Source organism: Cydia splendana, chromosome 19 (genome assembly GCF_910591565.1).
Source record: "Cydia splendana chromosome 19, ilCydSple1.2, whole genome shotgun sequence".
Taxonomy (NCBI): domain Eukaryota; kingdom Metazoa; phylum Arthropoda; class Insecta; order Lepidoptera; family Tortricidae; genus Cydia; species Cydia splendana.
In genome coordinates this window covers 1,292,751-1,313,277 of record NC_085978.1, presented here as the reverse complement: position 1 = coordinate 1,313,277, position 20,527 = coordinate 1,292,751, and the positions used below count along the sequence as shown (strand labels likewise).

Here is a 20,527-nt window from a genome sequence, read left to right as displayed (position 1 = left end):
TACAGAAATAAAATGCTACTAGAAAAAGGTGACGAAGTGGATTAATTAATTTAATAGGATAACGATATATGAAATAATTGCACATGTTCAAACCTAACCTAACCCACTTTTCTAGTAGTATTTTTTTTCTGTATGGGTCGCAGTTCAAACCTGACTTAACCCACTTTTCTAGTAGCATTTCATTTCTGTAAGGGTCGCAGTTCAAACTTAACCTAACCCACTTTTTAGTAGCATTTCGTTTCTGTATGGGTCGCACCTAACCTAACCTACTTTTCTAGTAGCATTTCTTTTCTGTAAGGGTCGGAGTTGAAACCTAACCTAACCCACTTTTCTAGTAGCATTTCTTTTCTGTAAGGGTCGCAGTTCTAACCTAACCTAACCCACTTTTCTTGAAGCATTTCTTTTCTGTAGGGTCGCAGTTCAAACCTAACCTAACCCACTTTTCTAGTAGCATTTCTTTTCTGTAAGGGTCTCAGTTCAAACCTAACCTAACCCACTTTTCTTGAAGCATTTCGTTTCCGTAAGGGTCGCAGTTCAAACCTAGCCTAACCCACTTTTCTAGTAGCATTTCATTTCTGTAAGGGTCGCAGTTCAAACCTAACCTAACTCACTTTTCTAGTAGCATTTAGTTTCTGTAAGGGTCGCAGTTCAAACATAACCTAACCCACATTCTAGTAGCATTTCCTTTCTGTAAGGGTCGCAGTTCTAAGCTAACCTAACCCACTTATCTGAGAGCAGTTCGGTTCTGTGAGGATCGCAGTTCTTACCTAACCTAACCCACTTTTATAGAAACATTTCGTTTCTGTAAAGGTCGCAGTGCTAACATAACCCACTTAACTGATAGCAGTTCAAACCTAACCTAACCTACTTGTCTAGTAGCATTTCAGTATTCTATTAGAAAAGTAGGTTAGGTTAGGTAGGCATGCGGTGCGGGGTACGGGGGATTGAGCGGGAGGGGCTAGTAATCTTGGCATCATTTTACTTTATTTGGTAATATGTATACATTTTTTGGTAATCATAGTGGTTTATTTAGGTGAAAATATCGCATTAATTTGGTCTTCAAGATTTGGTGATCATTAATGATTTTTGGTGATCATTCAATATATTTGGTATTTGAATACAATTTGATGTGCAGTCGTAATTAAAACGGTGGTACTTTTGTAATTTTAGGCCTTATTTTTTTTGGTGTTCAGTAAGTTTTTTTGGTAAGCATGATTTTTTTATTTAGGGTACCAAAGTATTTTTTGGTGGTCATTATATTTGTAGCCGTTTTTTTATACAGACAGGTATAACTTTTAGAACGTCTATACAGGGTGAATAAAGAAGGGGAAAATAACAGAAGATTTCTTATATGTGTAAAAATACTAATACATAATTAAAGTTAGTTGTAAGGGGCGATTCATAAATTACGTCATTTCAAAGGGGGGGGGGGGGGGGGTCTGGACATCGGATGACGGTAGCATGACGTAGGAGGAAACGGGGTCATTAGAAGCATGATTTTTGGATGATTTTAGGGGGGTGACAGCCCCTAAGGTGGTTTTAAGTGTAAATATAAAGTTTACAAAGTCATCAGCTACATACAATGTAGGTAAATAAGTAAATAAAACCAATAATGAATCCATTATGGTTTACTTTAGTTTTTGTCATAGTATTTCTAGGACACAGTGTGTGCGATAGTTGAAACGTTTCTTCATGTGCTCCATTACTCAAATTGTTTATACAGGAGTTTTGGTTAATACTGGAACAATCACGAACGATTTAGACGGCTTACGGCACCTACCAAAACCTACCAGACTTCTTTAAGTTCAAGCCCCCGGTTCAAACAAAAATCCTGGATCCACCACTACCATGAACTGAGTGCAAGAACCATACAGACAAACACTCGTCAGCCTTCTTATAGTCACGTTCCTAATGTCAGATATTTTTTTAAAGAATGCGAGTTCAGATAGTATATTATCGTATCTATTTAAAAGAGACATTTATTTCTTGAAGTCATATACTTTCAATATTATGCTGCATGTCGAAATAATGTTGCATATATTGTTGGTGTTTTTAGCCTATACCACATTATTATGTGGCCTCCTCCAAGACGCCACGGGAGAGTGTGTGCCCGTGACTGACGATACGGGTCCAGGAGAGCCCTTATTTCTGACGCCGTATATCGAGCGAGGCAACATCAAGGAAGCGAGGCGGCTGGCACGAGTTACGCTCAACGACAGCTTAACATAGAGAGCTACGCGGGCTTCTTCACAGTCAATAAGGCCTACGACTCAAACCAATTCTTCTGGTACTTCCCTAGCATGTCCCCGGACAAAGCCAAGGCACCCGTGCTCGTGTGGCTGCAAGGCGGTCTAGGAGCGTCATCGCTTATTGGTTTATTCGTCGAACACGGACCCATAAGAGCAGTAAAAGGACAATTCGAGCGCAGGAAATACCACTGGGCACTGAATCACCACCTCATTTACATCGACAACCCTGTGGGCGCAGGATTCAGCTTCACCAATGATACAAAGGGGTATTGTACAGACGAAACACAGGTGGGTGAGCAGCTATACTCAACCCTAACACAGTTCTTCCAACTTTTTCCGGAGCTGCAACAAAATGCTTTCTTCATCACGGGTGAATCTTACGCTGGAAAATATGTCCCAGCTCTTGGTTATACTATCATCAAGAAGGGCTCAACGGCAAAAACTAAAATTAACCTGAAAGGCCTCATGATTGGTGGGGCTTGGATAAATCCCGTCAGTCAGAGACACTATGGGGTATATCATGCCTGTGACTACAGTAACAATGTTCAAAACCTTATGAAACAAAATCAAACTTGGACTTTGAATAGCCTTAAAGAAGAATACGATGAATACGAATATGTTTCACTAATAAATAAAAACGCTGTAAGAAAGGTTATCCATGTCGGGGACTTGTCATCCTCTGATATTGACTCGACTGCGTGTGATAAATTGATTGTTGATTATTGTAAATCCATGGCTCCCTGGTTGTCGGAAATACTAGACCATTATCCGGTAATGCTTTATGGTGGAGAATTAGACTCTACAGTACCATATGATGGGATTGTAAATTTTTTGCGGAACCATTTCAATTTCACGGGCGCCTCGGAGTACAATTCTGCAAAGCAGTACGAGTGGAGGGTGGACGGCGAGCCGGCGGGGTGCGTGCGGCGAGGGGGCCTGCTAGGACGGAGATCTACGTGCTGGACGCGACGCACTACGTGCCTGCAGACCAGCCCAAGCGCGCCTGGGATATGATCACGAGGATCACGAGCGGGAAGGGCTTTGACCAAAAAGAGATTTGCTTTACACCATGATAAGTACGAGTAGCTAATAACAATATAACATTTATTTTTGGCTCATATTAATGAATTAAATTTTTTATTTTAGGCAACTAATAGTGGCCCATACAAATATTCGTGTTTAATTTGATATAGGTACCTATTGACGCATGAGAGGAGGCCTGTGCCCAGCAGTGGGACGTATATAGGCTGAAATGATGATGATGAAATGATGCCCTATTAAACTGTTTAGGATTATATTGTTTTTGCGCAACTTATATGTATAATGTATAAGTACGCTAAATTTTATAATTTTCAACTATTTCTCAGAAACTTGTCAGAAACAATATTTCTATTACGATTAAAAGTAAATTTACAAAAAAAAAAGTTTATTTTCGGTAAGTAAAAGTAAATACATTGTTTTGAGATATTTTTCATGGTTCTATTTATTTTCTACCCTGTATAGCTACTAAAAAAAGAATCGCTTAGAGGACATTTCGTGGTTTTGTAACGCAAAAGCTACAATATCTAATATTGTAACTGCATATTACTTACTAGCTGTGCCCGCGGCTCCGCTCGCGTGTAATTCGGTCTGTGTCAGTAAGCTGTTAATTTCTAATAGGTAATAATTTCTCTCCCTCTCCCCTGGAGGCGGAACTTGAAGTAAAGTTGACAGATGGATATGCTAGAGGACTGAAGTCCAGATAAAATATTTTACAATTAGGTACCACTAAATAAAACTACACTCCAAAATCAATAGTTTTATTCGCCCTTATTCAAATTTTACACGTGATTTAAACTTAGAGAATATAACCAAACGGAGTGGTCATTAACAGGCGTTCCCCTCTGTCGAAAATAGGCGGCCAATGGTCAACCGACGTTTATCTGACATGGCTATGTTTACGTTACGTAGGTACACATTTGATGTGCCCCTCCCCCGCAAAAAAAGGCCGGACTATTTTGTACCGAAAATTATAGACATGGCGTCTCCGTTGGTTATATTCTCTAAGGATTTAAACGACAGAGTAGTAGGTGTATATCGGACGATACAGTAAGGTATACGCGCGCGAGCGAAAGCGAAGCGGCCTGCCTGGCTAGAGCGCCACTTACCGTGGTCTTCTTCAGACTCCTGAGGAAGACCACGTGCCCCTAGTAACCTCAATGCGTTGCGAAACTTTCGCGAATGATTCGATTATTTTCGGGAAGGCATGGTAATGCGTATAAAATGCGAGTCCCAAATCGTTTGACTCCGCAAACGACCAGTGCCGGATTAAGATATTTTGATGCCCTAAGTATTTCTAGACCATGGTGCCCCCTCTGCCTAGGGTCATCAAGATTACATTGAATTTTTTACGTAAATTGAGTGACGTTCATTGCTGCATTTCAGCTGAGAATGGAAATCAGTTACATGATATTGAAAACGCGAGCGAAGCGAGCGCGAAAATTTTTCGATATAAAAACGCAATTTGATAGACAGTTGTACATTTTTACTTTTAGTATGGAAATCAGTCACATCATTTTATCACGAAAATTGACAGTGCTGCAGCAGTAACGTTGCAACAGAGTAATGCTGCTGTAGTCCCCACCCGAATGTCACCTTTATCATATCTTAGAAAGTTATTGAAAACGCGAGCGAAGCGAACGCGAAAATTTTTCGATATAAAAAAACGCAATTCGATAGACAGTTGTACATTTTACTTTTAGGATGAAAATCAGTCACATCATTATATCAGGAAAATGGAATGTCACCTTTACCATATGTTAGAAAGTAATTGAAAACGCGAGCGAGCGAGCGCGAAAATTTTTCGATATAAAAAAACGCGATTCGATAGACAGTTGTACATTTTTACTTTTAGTATGGAAATCAGTCACATCATTATATCACGAAAATTGAATGTCACCTTTACCATATGCTAGAATGTTATTGGAAACGCGAGCGAAGCGAGCGCGGAAATTTTTCGATATAAAAACGCAATTTGATAGACAGTTGTACATTTTTACTTTTAATATGGAAATCAGTCACATCATTTTATCACGAAAATTGACAGTGCTGCAGCAGTAACGTTGCAATAAAGTAATGCTGCTGCAGTCCCCACCAGAATGTCACCTTTATCATATCTTAGAAAGTTATTGAAAACGCGAGCGAAGCGAGCGCGAAAAATTTTCGATATAAAAAGACGCAATTCGATAGACAGTTCCCCATTTTTACTTTTAGTATGGAAATCAGTCACATCATTATATCACGAAAATTGAATGTCACCTTTACCATATGTTAGAAAGTTATTGAAAAGGCGAGCGAAGCGAGCGCGAAAATTTTTCGATATTAAAAACGCATTTTGATAGACAGTTGTACATTTTTACTTTTAGTAGTATCAGTCACATCATTTTATCACGAAAATTGACAGTGCCGCAGCAGTAAGGTTGCAACAGAGTACCTAATGCTGCTGCAGTCGCCATCCGAATGTCACCTTTATCATATCTCAGAAAGTTATAGAAAACGCGAGCGAAGCGAGCGCGACAATTATTCCATATAAAAAAACGCAATTTGATAGACAGTTGTACATTTTTACTTTTAGTATGGAAATCAGTCACATCATTTTATCACGAAAATTGACAGTGCTGCAGCAGTAACGTTGCAACAGAGTAATGCTGCTGTAGTCCCCACCCGAATGTCACCTTTATCATATCTTAGAAAGTTATTGAAAACGCGAGCGAAGCGAACGCGAAAATTTTTCGATATAAAAAAACGCAATTCGATAGACAGTTGTACATTTTACTTTTAGGATGAAAATCAGTCACATCATTATATCAGGAAAATGGAATGTCACCTTTACCATATGTTAGAAAGTAATTGAAAACGCGAGCGAGCGAGCGCGAAAATTTTTCGATATAAAAAAACGCGATTCGATAGACAGTTGTACATTTTTACTTTTAGTATGGAAATCAGTCACATCATTATATCACGAAAATTGAATGTCACCTTTACCATATGCTAGAAAGTTATTGAAAACGCGAGCGAAGCGAGCGCGAAAATTTTTCGATATTAAAAACGGATTTTGATAGACAGTTGTACATATTTACTTTTAGTATGGAAATCAGTCACATCATTTTATCACGAAAATTGACAGTGCCGCAGCAGTAACGTTGCAACAGAGTACCTAATGCTGCTGCAGTCGCCACCCAAAGGTCGCCTTGATCATAAACATCCTAGAATGTTATTGGAAACGCGAGCGAAGCGAGCGCGAAAATTTTTCGATATAAAAAGACGCAATTCGATAGACAGTTCCCCATTTTTACTTTTAGTATGGAAATCAGTCACATCATTATATCACGAAAATTGAATGTCACCTTTACCATATGTTAGAAAGTTATTGAAAAGGCGAGCGAAGCGAGCGCGAAAATTTTTCGATATTAAAAACGCATTTTGATAGACAGTTGTACATTTTTACTTTTAGTAGTATCAGTCACATCATTTTATCACGAAAATTGAGAGTGCCGCAGCAGTAAGGTTGCAACAGAGTACCTAATGCTGCTGCAGTCGCCATCCGAATGTCACCTTTATCATATCTCAGAAAGTTATAGAAAACGCGAGCGAAGCGAGCGCGACAATTATTCCATATAAAAAAACGCAATTTGATAGACAGTTGTACATTTTTACTTTTAGTATGGAAATCAGTCACATCATTTTATCACGAAAATTGACAGTGCTGCAGCAGTAACGTTGCAACAGAGTAATGCTGCTGCAGTCCCCACCCGAATGTCACCTTTATTATATCTCAGAAAGTTATTGACAAACGCGAGCGAAGCGAGCACGAAAATTTTTCGATATAAAAAAACGCAATTCGATAGACAGTTGTACATTTTTACTTTTAGTGCGGAAATCAGTCACATCATTTTATCACGAAACTTGACAGTGCTGCAGCAGTAACGTTGCAGCAGAGTAATGCTGCTGCAGTCGCCAACCGAATGTCACATTTATCATATCTTAGAAAGTTATTAAAAACGCGAGCGAAGAGAACGCGTAAATTCTTCAATAATTTTTGGTGCCCCCTAGACATGGTGCCCTAAGCAAGTGCTTATTTTGCTTAAAAGGGTTAATCCGGCACTGCAAATGACAGAGGTCAATGTTTTTTTTTTTCAAAGTACCCACCTTCGTGGCCATTATTAAGTGCTTAAGGAGGCGATACCTATGAATATGGATTTGATATGGATGCGAAATAATTACGATTAGGTATAATTCATGTCATGACGGAGAAAATATATAATTTTATGCAATTATACGCGTGTTGATGTGTTTTACCACTACCAACCACTACGTAAGTATGTAAACTCATTTTTAGTTTTCTTGGTTACTTAATGTTTACTCAGCTCCCCAAAAGATGGCACTGTGCAATGAGGGGCAATTCATTTACTGTCGTTTAATTTTGTTGTATTATTAAATAAAAAAAAAATAATAATAAATAAATCAACACAATTAATAAATTAAATTTGTTGATATCCTTACGATTGATTGAAATTTTAGAAGAGGGGTCTTCTAAACTTAGAGTTAATTTGGCAAAATCCTTCCTCGGTGGCTTATTTATGTCACATCGTATTAAATTCAGTGCCATCTGTTAGTTTACCAGGGTACTCTATAGTGTTAGCACATATTTGAAAAAAGTTTGCCCCTCCTTCCTAAGTAGAGCCATACGATTCAGGGGCAATCTTAAGTCAATCGAGTGTTGTGGCTACCCCCCCTTTTAGGGGTTGAATTTTTATAGCCTATAACCTGGCCGGGGATTTTTTCGACAGATTAGTATAGTTTTCATCAAAATCCGTTCAGCCGTTTTCACGTGATGCGCGTTCAAATAAACAGACAAACAGATAAACAGATAAACAGACAAACAGACAAAAATTCTAAAAACTGTTGGAACGTGTTCTGTTATCAATTCTAAGTATCCCCAGCCAACTTTTTTTCAAATATCTTCCATGTACAGACTTTCGACCCTCTTCAGCTTTATTATATGTATAGATATACACTACAATACTATTTTCACCACACCAGCTTGGAAAGGCTTACTTTGCGCTTCAAAAACTGATAGCAAAGTTGCATTTTATTCACATGTGAGGTAGAATTGACTTTTAAATGATGATTTTGGATGATAAATATTTCATAATATTCATTTGGATTTGATTTGGTTTGATATTTTACATTTAATATTTGCTTCGGGTTGGTGTGGTGAAAAATTTCGTGTTTCACTCGGGGGCAAATTTTGTTTAACCCTCTTGCTTTGAAACCCTCGCAACGCTCAAGATTCCATTTTTCGAACCACTCGCTAAGCTCGTGGTTCAATTTTGGAATCTTTCACTTGCTCGGGTATCAATATTAGCACGAGCGGTTAAACAACAACTTTGCCCCCTTGTAAAACAAATAACTATTAGGATCCATGTATAATTTTTTAATATTGGTTAACTATGAGCAATTAGCAATAAATTGTAATAGAGCCAATAAGATACTCTAATGGCTCATCTACACGATGGGCCAGCGCCGGCCACTCCAAGGGACGCATTTATGCGTTAGAGGGAGTACGTGATATTGCTATCTCATTCTACCGCATGGCTGCTTACCTTGGAGAGGCCGGCGTTGGCCCATCGTGTAGAGGAGCCATAATGTGCCTATTTACCGTTTGGCTTCAAGAAATGGTTGTAGCTTAGTCTTGAAAAATGAAAAAACCAATATAATCAAAAAGTACCTAGTAATTTTCAACTTTGATACCCTCTTTGCCGAAATATGAATTTAAAAAATAAGTGAGCATGGACAGGATAAATTCGAGATTGTTAGAAAGGTAAAATATATTGGACATATAATGTATGTATTTAGGTGACCTAGAAAAGACGGGAATAGAGTACCAGGCGGAGTATATTATTATACCATGATTGATATGATATTTTATCGACAATTGTCAAAAAAAAGTATTTACAGCAAAAATATAATCAAAATAGCTATACAATTTATTAGAAACATAATATAATATGTATTCCAGTTTCAAACACATTTATGATTCAAATCCCAGATAGTCCGGTGGCCGGCTGCATGAAACAAACCTGATAAAAAAATAGAATATACCTACCCTGTAGAGGTACCTGACGTTTAGTAGCTTCCAACGTACTTGGTCGGCCTAGGCTTAACCTGGCAGATTTTGTACAAATGGCAAAAAAGTTGGACAAAAATTCATCAAAAAAAACCTCATCGAAAAATACAATGAAACTTGTATGGTAGGATAGCTGCCTTTGAGGACAGTAAAAAACAAGTGGACGGCCTCACTTTAGCCTGACAGTTTTTGCAGTCCGACCAGATTTATGGTACCACGTGGCAGCTACAATTTACCTCATCGAAAAATAGAACGAAACAAACGGATTATAATAGCTAAAATAAACCTGTTGACGTATGTCTTGGTGGGCCTCACCTTAACCTGGCAGTTTTTGCAGTCCGACCACATTTATAAAAAAAATCATCAAAAAAATCTTATCGAAAAATCGTATGAAACTTGTATGGTACGCTAGCTGCCTTTGAGGATAGTAAAAGAAAAGTGGTTGGCCAAATCATGTGTTGGCAGGTTCCTGTGTCCGACCAAATTTGTGGCACCATGTGAGAGCTACAATTTATCTCATCGAAAAATAGAATGAAACAAACGGATTATAATAGCTAAAATAAACCAGTTGACGTATGTCTTGGTCGGCCTCACCTTGACCTGGCAGTTTTTGCAGTCCGACCACATTTATAAAAAAATCATCAAAACATCTTATCGAAAAATCGTATGAAACTTGTATTGTACGATAGCTGCCTTCGAGCAACACGGAAGGGAGGTGGCATTCGCACTATTTCCCCTCTGCCGAGGTACAAGATTAGCGCGTCAATCTAATCTAGCGCGGGTAATAAAACTAGTTGCACTTGGATTTTTCACTAGACCGAGTCCAGACGCGCGCGGGAACACTGCTGCACTAAAATGCCTGTTTGCTCGGTTTTTTGTTATAAAAAGAGGTCGGGGACATCAAATTTACAAAAAGAAAGTGTTACATTTCAGATGTAATATTTTTTTTTACATATCATACGTTTAATTACATTCAAACACAATTATTATATTTTAGTCTCATGTAATTGTTGGATTTATCGATTTTGCTCGCTCAGTACAAATTGCGGATCGCTCTCAGAATACAATAACATACTTCAACGAAAATGTGTTAGTGTGCGTGTTGTGACACTTGTCACTCGTCCGTACACAAAAAGAGATCGAGGTTTGCAAGATTTGTCTTTGACGTGTGTCATTTTCTATGTATTTGTGTCGTCATTACAGATTGGATTTTGTATGTAAGTGTGTGAGAAGTGCGACTGTGTGCACCTTTCCCCCCGCGAAAAATGGCAGAAAGATTTGTACGGTGAGATATCGCTTGGGCCCCTCCCTTCCGACGTGTCGGAAGCCGGTGTTGCTCGAAGATAGCTGCGTTTGAGGACAGTAAAAAAAAAGTGGTCGGCCAAATCCTGTGTTGGCAGGTTCCTGTGTCCGACCAAATTTGTGGTACCACGTGAGAGCTACAAATTACCTCATCGAAAAATAGAATGAAACAAACGAATTATATTAGCTAAACTAAACCGGTTGACGTATGGCTTGGTCGGCCTCACCGTAGCCTGGCAGTTTTTGCAGTCCGACCAAAGGTGTACTTTCGTTTGGGCCAAATACCTTTAGCCAAATTTCATTTCCCAAGAAACTTATCGCAATAGTTTCATTTCCCAAAGGAACCTTTAGCAAAGTTACACTTCGCATATAATTTATTTGTTCAAATTATCATTTGGCATGATTTTACTTTGTCAAATGTTATTAGGACAAAAACTTATTTAGCAAACGTTTTGGTTGGACTGTAGGAAAGGGCAAGGGGGGTTGGGACTTGGATTTTTTTTTTACAAAGTGGTGTCATTATGACACTATTTTTAAATGATTGTAATGTGTAGATCACGTCGAAATAAGCATCTTTCATTGAAAAAACTTTTCTCTAAAATATAAAATGGCCGGGTTAGACGCCTCCAAAGATTGATGTTTTTAAAGGGAGCTGGGATTTGGAAAATTTTCATCGAGAGTGGTGTCATTATGACATTTTATATTTTAAATGATTGTAACGTATAGAACACGTCAAAATAGGCTACTTTTACTTGGAAAACTTTTTTCTAAAATTGAAAATGGCGGAGATCGAGCTCCACAGGGTAGGTATATTCTATTTTTTTATCAGGTTTGTTTCATGCAGCCGGCCACCGGACTAAGATATTTCCTGCGCTCGAATTGTCCTTTTACTGCTATAATGGGTCCATTTTAGACGAATAAATCGAACAGCGATGACGCTCCTGGACCGCCTTGCAGCCACACGAGCACGGGTGCCTTGGCTTTGTCCGGGGACATGCTAGGGAAGTACCAGAAGAATTGGTTTGACTCGTAGGCCTTACTGACGGTGAAGAAGCCGGCGTAGCTCTCTATGTTTAAGCTGTCGTTGAGCGTAACTTATGCCAGCCGCCTCGCTTCCTTGATGTTGCCTCGCTCGATATACGGCGTTCGAGAAATATTAAGGGCTGCCGGACGCGAATTTACAAAGCCTATACTGATAAGGTCCGGATGCGAACTAAACTGGATTAGCTTTTGTTTGGACAAAACTTGACCAAACCCTAATCCATTACAGTACAGAAATTTACTGAAATCGTATAGACTTTGTTGGTTAAATTAATATGGATATTGTTGCTACAAATGCTAGCTTGTTGCGATCTAAAACTTGAATAATATTTTAGTAATGACTCCGATTGTATTGTATTAATTACTGTTCGTGCTAATTACTTAAAAATGTCTAATTTTTTTTTTCATTTAACAACTATATCAGTTGAGATTTCTTATTAGGACATGTTTAGTGTGAAATCATAATATAAATTATAAGTCGACTGTATTTTATAATACATTGGTACATAATGAAGTAGATGATTTATTTAAGGACCAAGATTTACTATGCTATTCTGCCTTTTCTCCGAAGTTTTAGTGTCCGAATTTCACTTGCCAGACAAGTTTTCGCAGATGATTTACTTTGGCAACCAACATTCGCCAAATTTTCATCATGACAATGTTTTACTTTATAGAATTTGTATCTCCTTGGATATCACGGGCCTATAATCCCGGTTTTTTGATAGGCTTGCGTGGGGACACAGATCCAACACGTAGAGGCCCCTTGGAGAGCTTTTATGTCATGTAGAACGCCTGCTGGAACCCGTTCACAGGTGCAACAATAGACACCCATGAACCGGTCTCAGCAGGCATTGGGACTATTGTAGAAAAAGAGCACAGTATACCGGTCTATGGATTGAAGTTTAGGTGGACTATGAGACTGGGTTATTACAAAGACGTACGGACACCTGCCATAACAATGTTTACGCCATAACAATGTTTGTGTTGTTGTTGTTGTTGTATGTGATGTTGTTGTTATCGAGGCAGGTGGTGACTTGCCGCGCACTAGATGGGCCCCTGAAACTGCCGTCGCGAAGACGACCAGGAGCAACATAGGTGTGAGCGGCTCAGGGGTGTCGAGAGGTGTGCGCCGCTTTCTACCCAGTGGCTGTTAACAGTGCCAACTTATAGAATTATTGTTAAGTATATTATTATTATGTGTACAACGTTTGGAGTGTCATTTCTTTGGTCAAATCATTCCATTTCTTCTTCTTCCGGCCTTATCCCACTTTTATTTGGGGTCGGCTCTCCTAATCAATTTTCTCCAGTTATATCTGTTCTGGGTCGTCGTTGGATCTATATTCTTATTCTCTAGGTCTTTCCTAACTACAGACATCCATGTAAGTCGGGGTCGTCCACTCTTTTTCGGTCCTTTCATGCACTCTAGCACCTTTCTAGTCATGTGGTCCTCCGGTCTTCTCATGACATGACCGTACCATCGGAGTCGTGTTTCCGTTAGCTTGTCCTGTATGGGTCTTATTTTGAACGAGCCTCTTATGTAACGGTTCGGCACTTTGTCCATGAGTGTCACTCCTGCAGACCACCTAAGCATTCGCATTTCAGCGACGTGAAGTTGGTCGGATTGTTGCTTCTTGGGAGGCCAGCATTCTGCGCCATATAACATTGCTGGTCTGACAGCGGTTTTGTACAGTTTTCCCTTTACGCGGATGGGCATCCTCGGGTCACAGAGTACTCCTGTAAGCTCCCTCCACTTTTGCCAGCCCGTACTTTTACGATGCGCTACGTCGTTGTCTATGTAGCCGTCCTTGGTTATTACACTGCCTAGGTACTTAAAGTTTTGCACAGTTTTAAGCGCAGTATTTTGCAGGTGTAGGGTGTGTTGGGCTTGTCCATTGGCAAAATTGCAGTGCATATATTCAGTTTTCTCTCTGCTTATTCTCAATCCCGCTTTTTCTAGGGCTGACCTCCAGCTTTCCAGCGTTCTTTGGAGTATTCTTGGCTCTTCATCTATGAGGACAATATCATCTGCGTATAGAAGGTTCCAAGGTGTTGGTTTCTGGATATTAGACGTGAGGTAGTCCATAACGAGGTTAAATAAAAGCGGGCTGAGAGCTGACCCTTGGTGAACTCCAACATTTACGTGAAACTCATCACCCATTCCCGCTGAACATCTTACTTTTGTGGTGGCGTTCCTGTACATGTCAACTATCATGCGTATGTAACATTCGGGGACCCTCAAATCGGGGGGTCAAATCATTCCATTTGCTAGATAATTATTAATACGATATCGTCTAGTCATTTCACTGACAGAGTTCACTGAGTCAAGATAGGTGCGACGACGAGCGAAGCGAGGAGGAGTGTGTTAGGTGAACTGCGACCAAACAGCGAACCGACTTTTCTTTACATAGAACGACTTTTCTGGCAACAGTTAATTTTCCTGGGGGTTGCAGTTCTAACCTAACCTAAGCCACTTTTCTGGCAACAGTTCATTTTCTTGAGGGTCGCAGTTCTAAATTAACCTAACCCAAATTTTTGGTAACAGTTCGTTTTCTGGGAGGTCGCAGTTCTAACCTAACCCACTTTTCCAGCAACATTTCGTTTTCTTGGAGGTTGCAGATCAAACTAACCTAAACTACTTTTTTGACAATTTAACGTGAATACTAGGTGAAAGGTAATTTAGTAAAAAAATAATTGTTGAAATCAATATTCAGTGAACTTTAGTGTCGTACAAATAATACTCGATGAATAATATTGAATAATGACGACGAGACTCCGCTCGACTAGGTATTGTGAGAGCATTAATGTTTAAATATATCGCGACAAAATGTAAACCATAAGGGTAAATGAGTATTATTAAAATTTTGATATCACATTCAAACGTGACTGAACTTACTAAACTTGACTAGGTTTTGGCGTAAATAATATTTGAAAATATGTATGCCAAAAGCTAATCCATTTCAGTGAGTACTTTTTACTGAAACGGTATAGATATTGTCAAGTAATATGCATAAACAAAAGCTCACCTATTAGAATCTGAGTCGTGACTGAAATAGTATAGCTTTTGTAAATTCGCCTCCTGGACGCGTGTCGTCAGTTGCGGGAACACGCGGTCCCGTGACGTCTTAAGCACATTGTATTGTTGCCTGAGCAATAATTACTCACAATAAACTTGCCAATGAGACGGTGGTGAATTAAATGATGGAGGAAAGTGTACCAAAAAACTCCATGTATAATATTGAGCAGAGAGCAAAAAATGGCAGAATGTTTTGTACGGTAAGACATCGCCTGGGCTCCTCCCTTCCTACATGTTGGAAGCCGGCGTTGCTCCAAGATCTACATTCTACATCTTTGCCACTCCTAACTAAAATTGAGATAGGTACTTAGTGAATTTCAGAAATATACCTACCTACGATAGTGTGCGTTCAACACTTGATAAAAAGTAATGGACTGACAGTCTGACACGTGCAGGTTGTAAATTATATTTTTTATATTCAAAAATACCTCATAGACAGGTACAACTTTTACAACGCCTATACAGGATGAATAAATAGGGGAAAATAACAGAAGCTTTCTTATATGTGTAAAAATACTAATACATAATTAAAGTTAGTTGTAAGGTGGTTGTAAGTGTAAATAGAAGGTTTCCAAAGTCATTAGCTACATACAATATAGGTAAATAAGTAAATAAAACCAATAATGAATCCATTATGGTTTACTTTAGTTTTTGTCATAGTCTTTCTTAAGGACACAGTGTGTGTGATAGTTGAAACGTTTCTCCATGTGCCTCATTACTCAAATTGTTTATACAGGAGTTTTGGTTAATACTGAACTGAAACAATAACGAACGATTTAGGCGGCTCAATAAGGCACCTACCAAAACCTACCAGAGCTCTTTAAGTTCAAGCCCCGGGGTCAAACAAAAATCCTGGATCCACCACTGCCATGAACTGGGTGCAAGAACCGTACAGACAAACACTCGTCAGCCTTCTTATCCTAGTCACGTTCCTAATCTCAGGTATTTTTTTAAAGAATGCGAGTTCAGATAGTATATATTATCGTGTCTATTTAAAAGAGACATTTATTTCTTGAAGTCATATACTTTCAATATTATGCTGAATGTCGAAATAATGTTGCATATATTGTTGGTGTTTCTAGCCTATACCACATTATTATGTGGCCTCCTCCAAGACGCCACAGGAGAGCGTGTGCCCGTGACTGACGATAAGGGTCCAGGTGAGCCCTTATTTCTGACGCCGTATATCGAGCGAGGCAACATCAAGGAAGCGAGGCGGCTGGCACGAGTTACGCTCAACGACAGCCTAAACATAGAGAGCTACGCCGGCTTCTTCACAGTCAATAAGGCCTACGACTCAAACCAATTCTTCTGGTACTTCCCTAGCATGTCCCCGGACAAAGCCAAGGCACCCGTGCTCGTGTGGCTGCAAGGCGGTCCAGGAGGGTCATCGCTGTTTGGTTTATTCGTCGAAAATGGACCCATTAGAGCAGTAAACGGACAGTTCGAGCGCAGGAAATACCACTGGGCGCTGAATCACCACCTCATTTACATCGACAACCCTGTGGGCGCAGGATTCAGCTTCACCAATGATACAAACGGGTATTGTACAGACGAAACACAGGTGGGTGAACAGCTATACTCAACCCTAACACAGTTCTTCCAACTTTTTCCGGAGCTTCAACAAAATGCTTTCTTCATCACGGGTGAATCTTACGCTGGGAAATATGTCCCAGCTCTTGGTTATACTATCATGAAGAAGGGTTCAACGGCAAAAATTAAGGTTAACCTTAAAGGTCTCATGATTGGTGGGGCTTGGATAAATCCCGACAGTCAGAAACACTACTGGCCATTTCATGCGTGTGACGACAGTCACAATGTTCAAAACCTTATGAAAGGAAATCAAACTTGGACTTTGAATAACTTTAACGAAGAAAACGAATACATTTCAGTAATAAATAAAAACGCTGTAAGAAAGGCTATCCATGTCGGGGACTTGACATACTCTGATCTTGACTCGACTGTGAGATCTAAATTGAATGTTGATTTTTGTCAATCCATGGCTCCCTGGTTGTCGGAAATACTAGACCATTATCCGGTAACGCTTTATGGTGGAGAATTAGACTCTACGGTACCATATGATGGGATTGTAGATTTTTTGCGGAACCATTTCAATTTCACGGGCGCCTCGGAGTACAAGTCTGCAAAGCAGTACGAGTGGCGGGTGGATGGCGAGCCGGCGGGGTGTGTGCGGCGCGGGGGGCTGCTGACGGAGGTCTACGTGCTGGACGCGGGGCACTACTTGCCTGGAGACCAGCCCAAGCGCGCCTGGGATATGATCACGAGGATCACGAGCGGAAAGGGCTTTGACCAAAAAGAGATTTGCTTTACACCATGATAAGTACAAGTAGCTAATAACAATATAACATTTATTTTTGGCTCATATGAATGAATTAAAATTTTTATTTCAGGCAACTAGTGGCCCATACAAATATTCGTGTTTAATTTGATATAGGTACCATTAAACTGTTTAGGATTATTTTGTTTTTGCGCAACTTATATGTATAAATAAGTACGCTAAATTTAATAATTTGCAACTGTTCTATTTCTCAGAAACTTATCAGAAACAATATTTCAATTACGATTAAGTAAATTTACAAAAAAAAAAGTTTATTTTCGGTAAGTAAATAGTAAATACATTGTTTTCGGATGTTTTTCAAGGTTCTATTTATTTTCTACCCTGTATAGCTACTTAAAAAAGAATTGCTTAGAGGACATTTCGTGGTTTTGTAACGCAAAAGCTACAATAAAGCCCTACACGGTCGTCGACAAGCCTTCAGACCGCGTGGCCTTGGTCCGTCCCGGACCGTGTAGACCAAGGGTCTCCAAACCCCGGCCCGCGACGCGTTCCAATCCGGCCCGCCGACACCCAAAGCGAGTGCCTACTGTCCGGCCCGCAGGAGCCAGGCTCCAGCGGTTCAGCATTCATTGAGAGTGGAACTGTTCCTAACAGCAGCAACCAGACACCCTCCCCCGGCGCAAAAACCGACGGTGGCCCGCGCGATAGTTTCTGAGCCGCAATATGGCCCTCAAGTAAAAAAGTTTGGAGACCCCAGGACGCCTATGATGGTTTTGTCACCATATCATTAATCATTTAATGCATGATATGACGACTATCTGATAAATGATATAATTCGGTAAAAAGTCGCGAGGATAACGTATAAGTGGCTAATGATAGCGTGATATGTTTTGAGGTTTATAAAAATCAATTTTAAACTCGATGACTTAAGGTGTATATTAAAGAAAAGATGGTTAAATCACATTCTACCACTTATCCACATATGTCACTGAGAGTTAAAACTTATCCATGATTTGAGCTTTTGAAAAATCAATTCTAAACAAGTTTACTTAAAGCGTATTTTAATTAATAGTTCGCGAGGATAACGTATATGTGACTAATGATAGCGTGACATGTTTTGAGGTTTTGAAAAATCATATTTATACTCGATGACTTAAGGTGTATTTTAAAGAAAAGATGGTTAAACCACATTCTACCACTTATCTAGATATGTCATTGACAGTTAAATTTATCCATAGTTAGCTTTTGAAAAATCAATTCTAAACAAGTTTACTTAAAGCTTATTTTAATGAATAGTTGGCTAAATGACATGCTATCACCACTTATGCACATGTGGCATTGATAGTTAAAAGTTATCCATGGTTTAAGATTTTGAAATATAGATTCTAATTGAGTTTATATAAGGTTTTTTTTAAAGTGAATCTTTTATTCCATCGCCTCAAATTTAACCGTCTTTATCATGTCGCAAAATCTACTTTATTTCTAGTACTCAGAGTTCATAGTCTTTGAAATAAGCTACATTATCGGACTAAAGTAGACTCGGCTATAATACTTAATTCACGATTGCTGATATTTGCTTGTAATGTCATACAAAATTTTAAGGACAGTAGACGACCTTATAACCTAAAATACGGTGATCTGACAAAATCAAATAAATAATTCTGCCGTGCTCTTAGAGGATATAACCAACAGAGACGCCATGTCTAAAATTTTCGGTACAAAATAGTCTGCCGTTTTTTGCGGGGGAGGGGCACATCAAATGTATAGGTACGTCATGTCAGATAAACGTCAGTCCATATATATAGTTGACATGTGGTTGACCATTGGCCGCCTATTTTCGACAGAGGGGAAAGCCTGTTAATGGCGGCTCCATTGTTAATTACTCCGAGGCCGTGCTTATTAAGAGCAGTAACTCATTTTGAAATCTCTTTCAATTGTAGAACATATTGTACAAGTACAAAGTATCCAATTGAATGACACTTCAAAATGAGTTAGAGTCGGACCAAGAAAAGTCTGCAGCGGATTTGATAGCCCACGCAGTGCAAGTGTTATTTATACGTCATAATTTCATAGAAGTTTGACGTTTAAAATAACACTTGCACTGCGTGGGCTATCAAATCCGCTGCAGACTTTTCTTGGTCTGACTCTACTGCTCTTGTTATAAGCACGGCAGAATTGTACAATCACCCACACTGTTAACTGCACATCGGTGGACTGTATGCCTTTTGAAATAAGGTCCACCGATGTACCTACAGTTAGGAATGTTGCAGTTTAGAAAAATAAATCGTTTATTTGAAAATTTTGAAAATAAAACATAACCTATTCGCTGGGTGCGATATGACAGCGGACTTTGAAATGTCAAATGGAAAAAAAGCGCGGGAAACGTGAAACGTGGCGGTTGTGTGTTTTGGTTTCTCGTACATTTAATTCAATTTAAGATCAAGGAATTGGTAATTTGTATATATTTTAGATAGTATTACATGTAAATATTTTTGTTTTCTGTATATATTGTGACATTCACTCATATTAGGTAAGTCTTTTGTAATTCTTCACAATGGGGGAGGATGATCCTCCCGACCCTGGAGGAGAAAACCTCCAGGTTGGTATAAATATTGAAATAGAATCTAGCATGGATACTGATACATCTGTAAATAATAAAAATGATTTAAAAAGAAAAGTATATAAAAATAAGAGGTGTAAAGATTGTAATAAAAAGAGAAAGCGAAATGCTGGTGGGGAATATGTTTGCGAGTGTGAAATTGTACAGAAGACCCAAGCTCATTCTATAACAAATACTGACACAAATAAAGTAGTTTCTGATATTCAAACAACAAAAGTTGGCAGAAATTTATTTTCAACAGCTGATGTTGCACCGTTTACGGTGCATGTTCAATTAAAACAAACTGATCCTAACTCGTCCCTGCACCCGGTGTCTTTTGGTAGGTTCTTAGTAAAAAACGGCTTCAAAAATATTATAAATGGCAGCGTGAAACGTATTGGTAGGACAAGAATTTCCATGGCTTTTGCAAATCATATCGATGCTAATTTGTTTGTAACCAATCCTCAACTTGACAACGAAAATTTAACAGCATACATACCATCATTTACAGTAACGCGCATGGGCCTAGTCCGTGGTATTCCATCACAGTGGTCGGAGGAGGAAATAGTGTCCAACATTTCCGTGCCCACTGGGTGTGGAAAAGTACTTAAAGTTCGGCGTTTGAATCATAGAGTTACAGTTAATGGTGCCGTTTCGTGGCAACCCTCTGAAACAGTTGTCCTAACTTTTGATGGTCAAGTTTTACCAAAACGGGTATTCTCATGCTACAACTCACTGCCTGTCGAACTGTATATCTTTCCCACAATCCAGTGCTTCAACTGTACTAAATTTGGTC

The 20,527-nt window shown here is 39.2% G+C and overlaps 2 protein-coding genes and 1 pseudogene across 2 annotated transcripts in view; 2 read left to right on the top strand and 1 right to left on the bottom strand.

Annotated features, from left to right (window-relative positions):
* LOC134799915 (translation machinery-associated protein 16 homolog) overlaps positions 1 to 20,527 on the bottom strand; it is a 169,746-nt gene that overhangs the window by 53,345 nt on the left and 95,874 nt on the right. The window lies entirely within an intron of this gene.
* LOC134800300 (venom serine carboxypeptidase-like) lies at positions 2,029 to 3,263 on the top strand (annotated as a pseudogene).
* LOC134800299 (vitellogenic carboxypeptidase-like) lies at positions 15,888 to 17,180 on the top strand. Its single transcript, XM_063772802.1, has one exon. It carries the CDS (start codon positions 15,888 to 15,890, stop codon positions 17,169 to 17,171), a length of 1,284 nt encoding a protein of 427 aa, XP_063628872.1. The 3' UTR covers positions 17,172 to 17,180.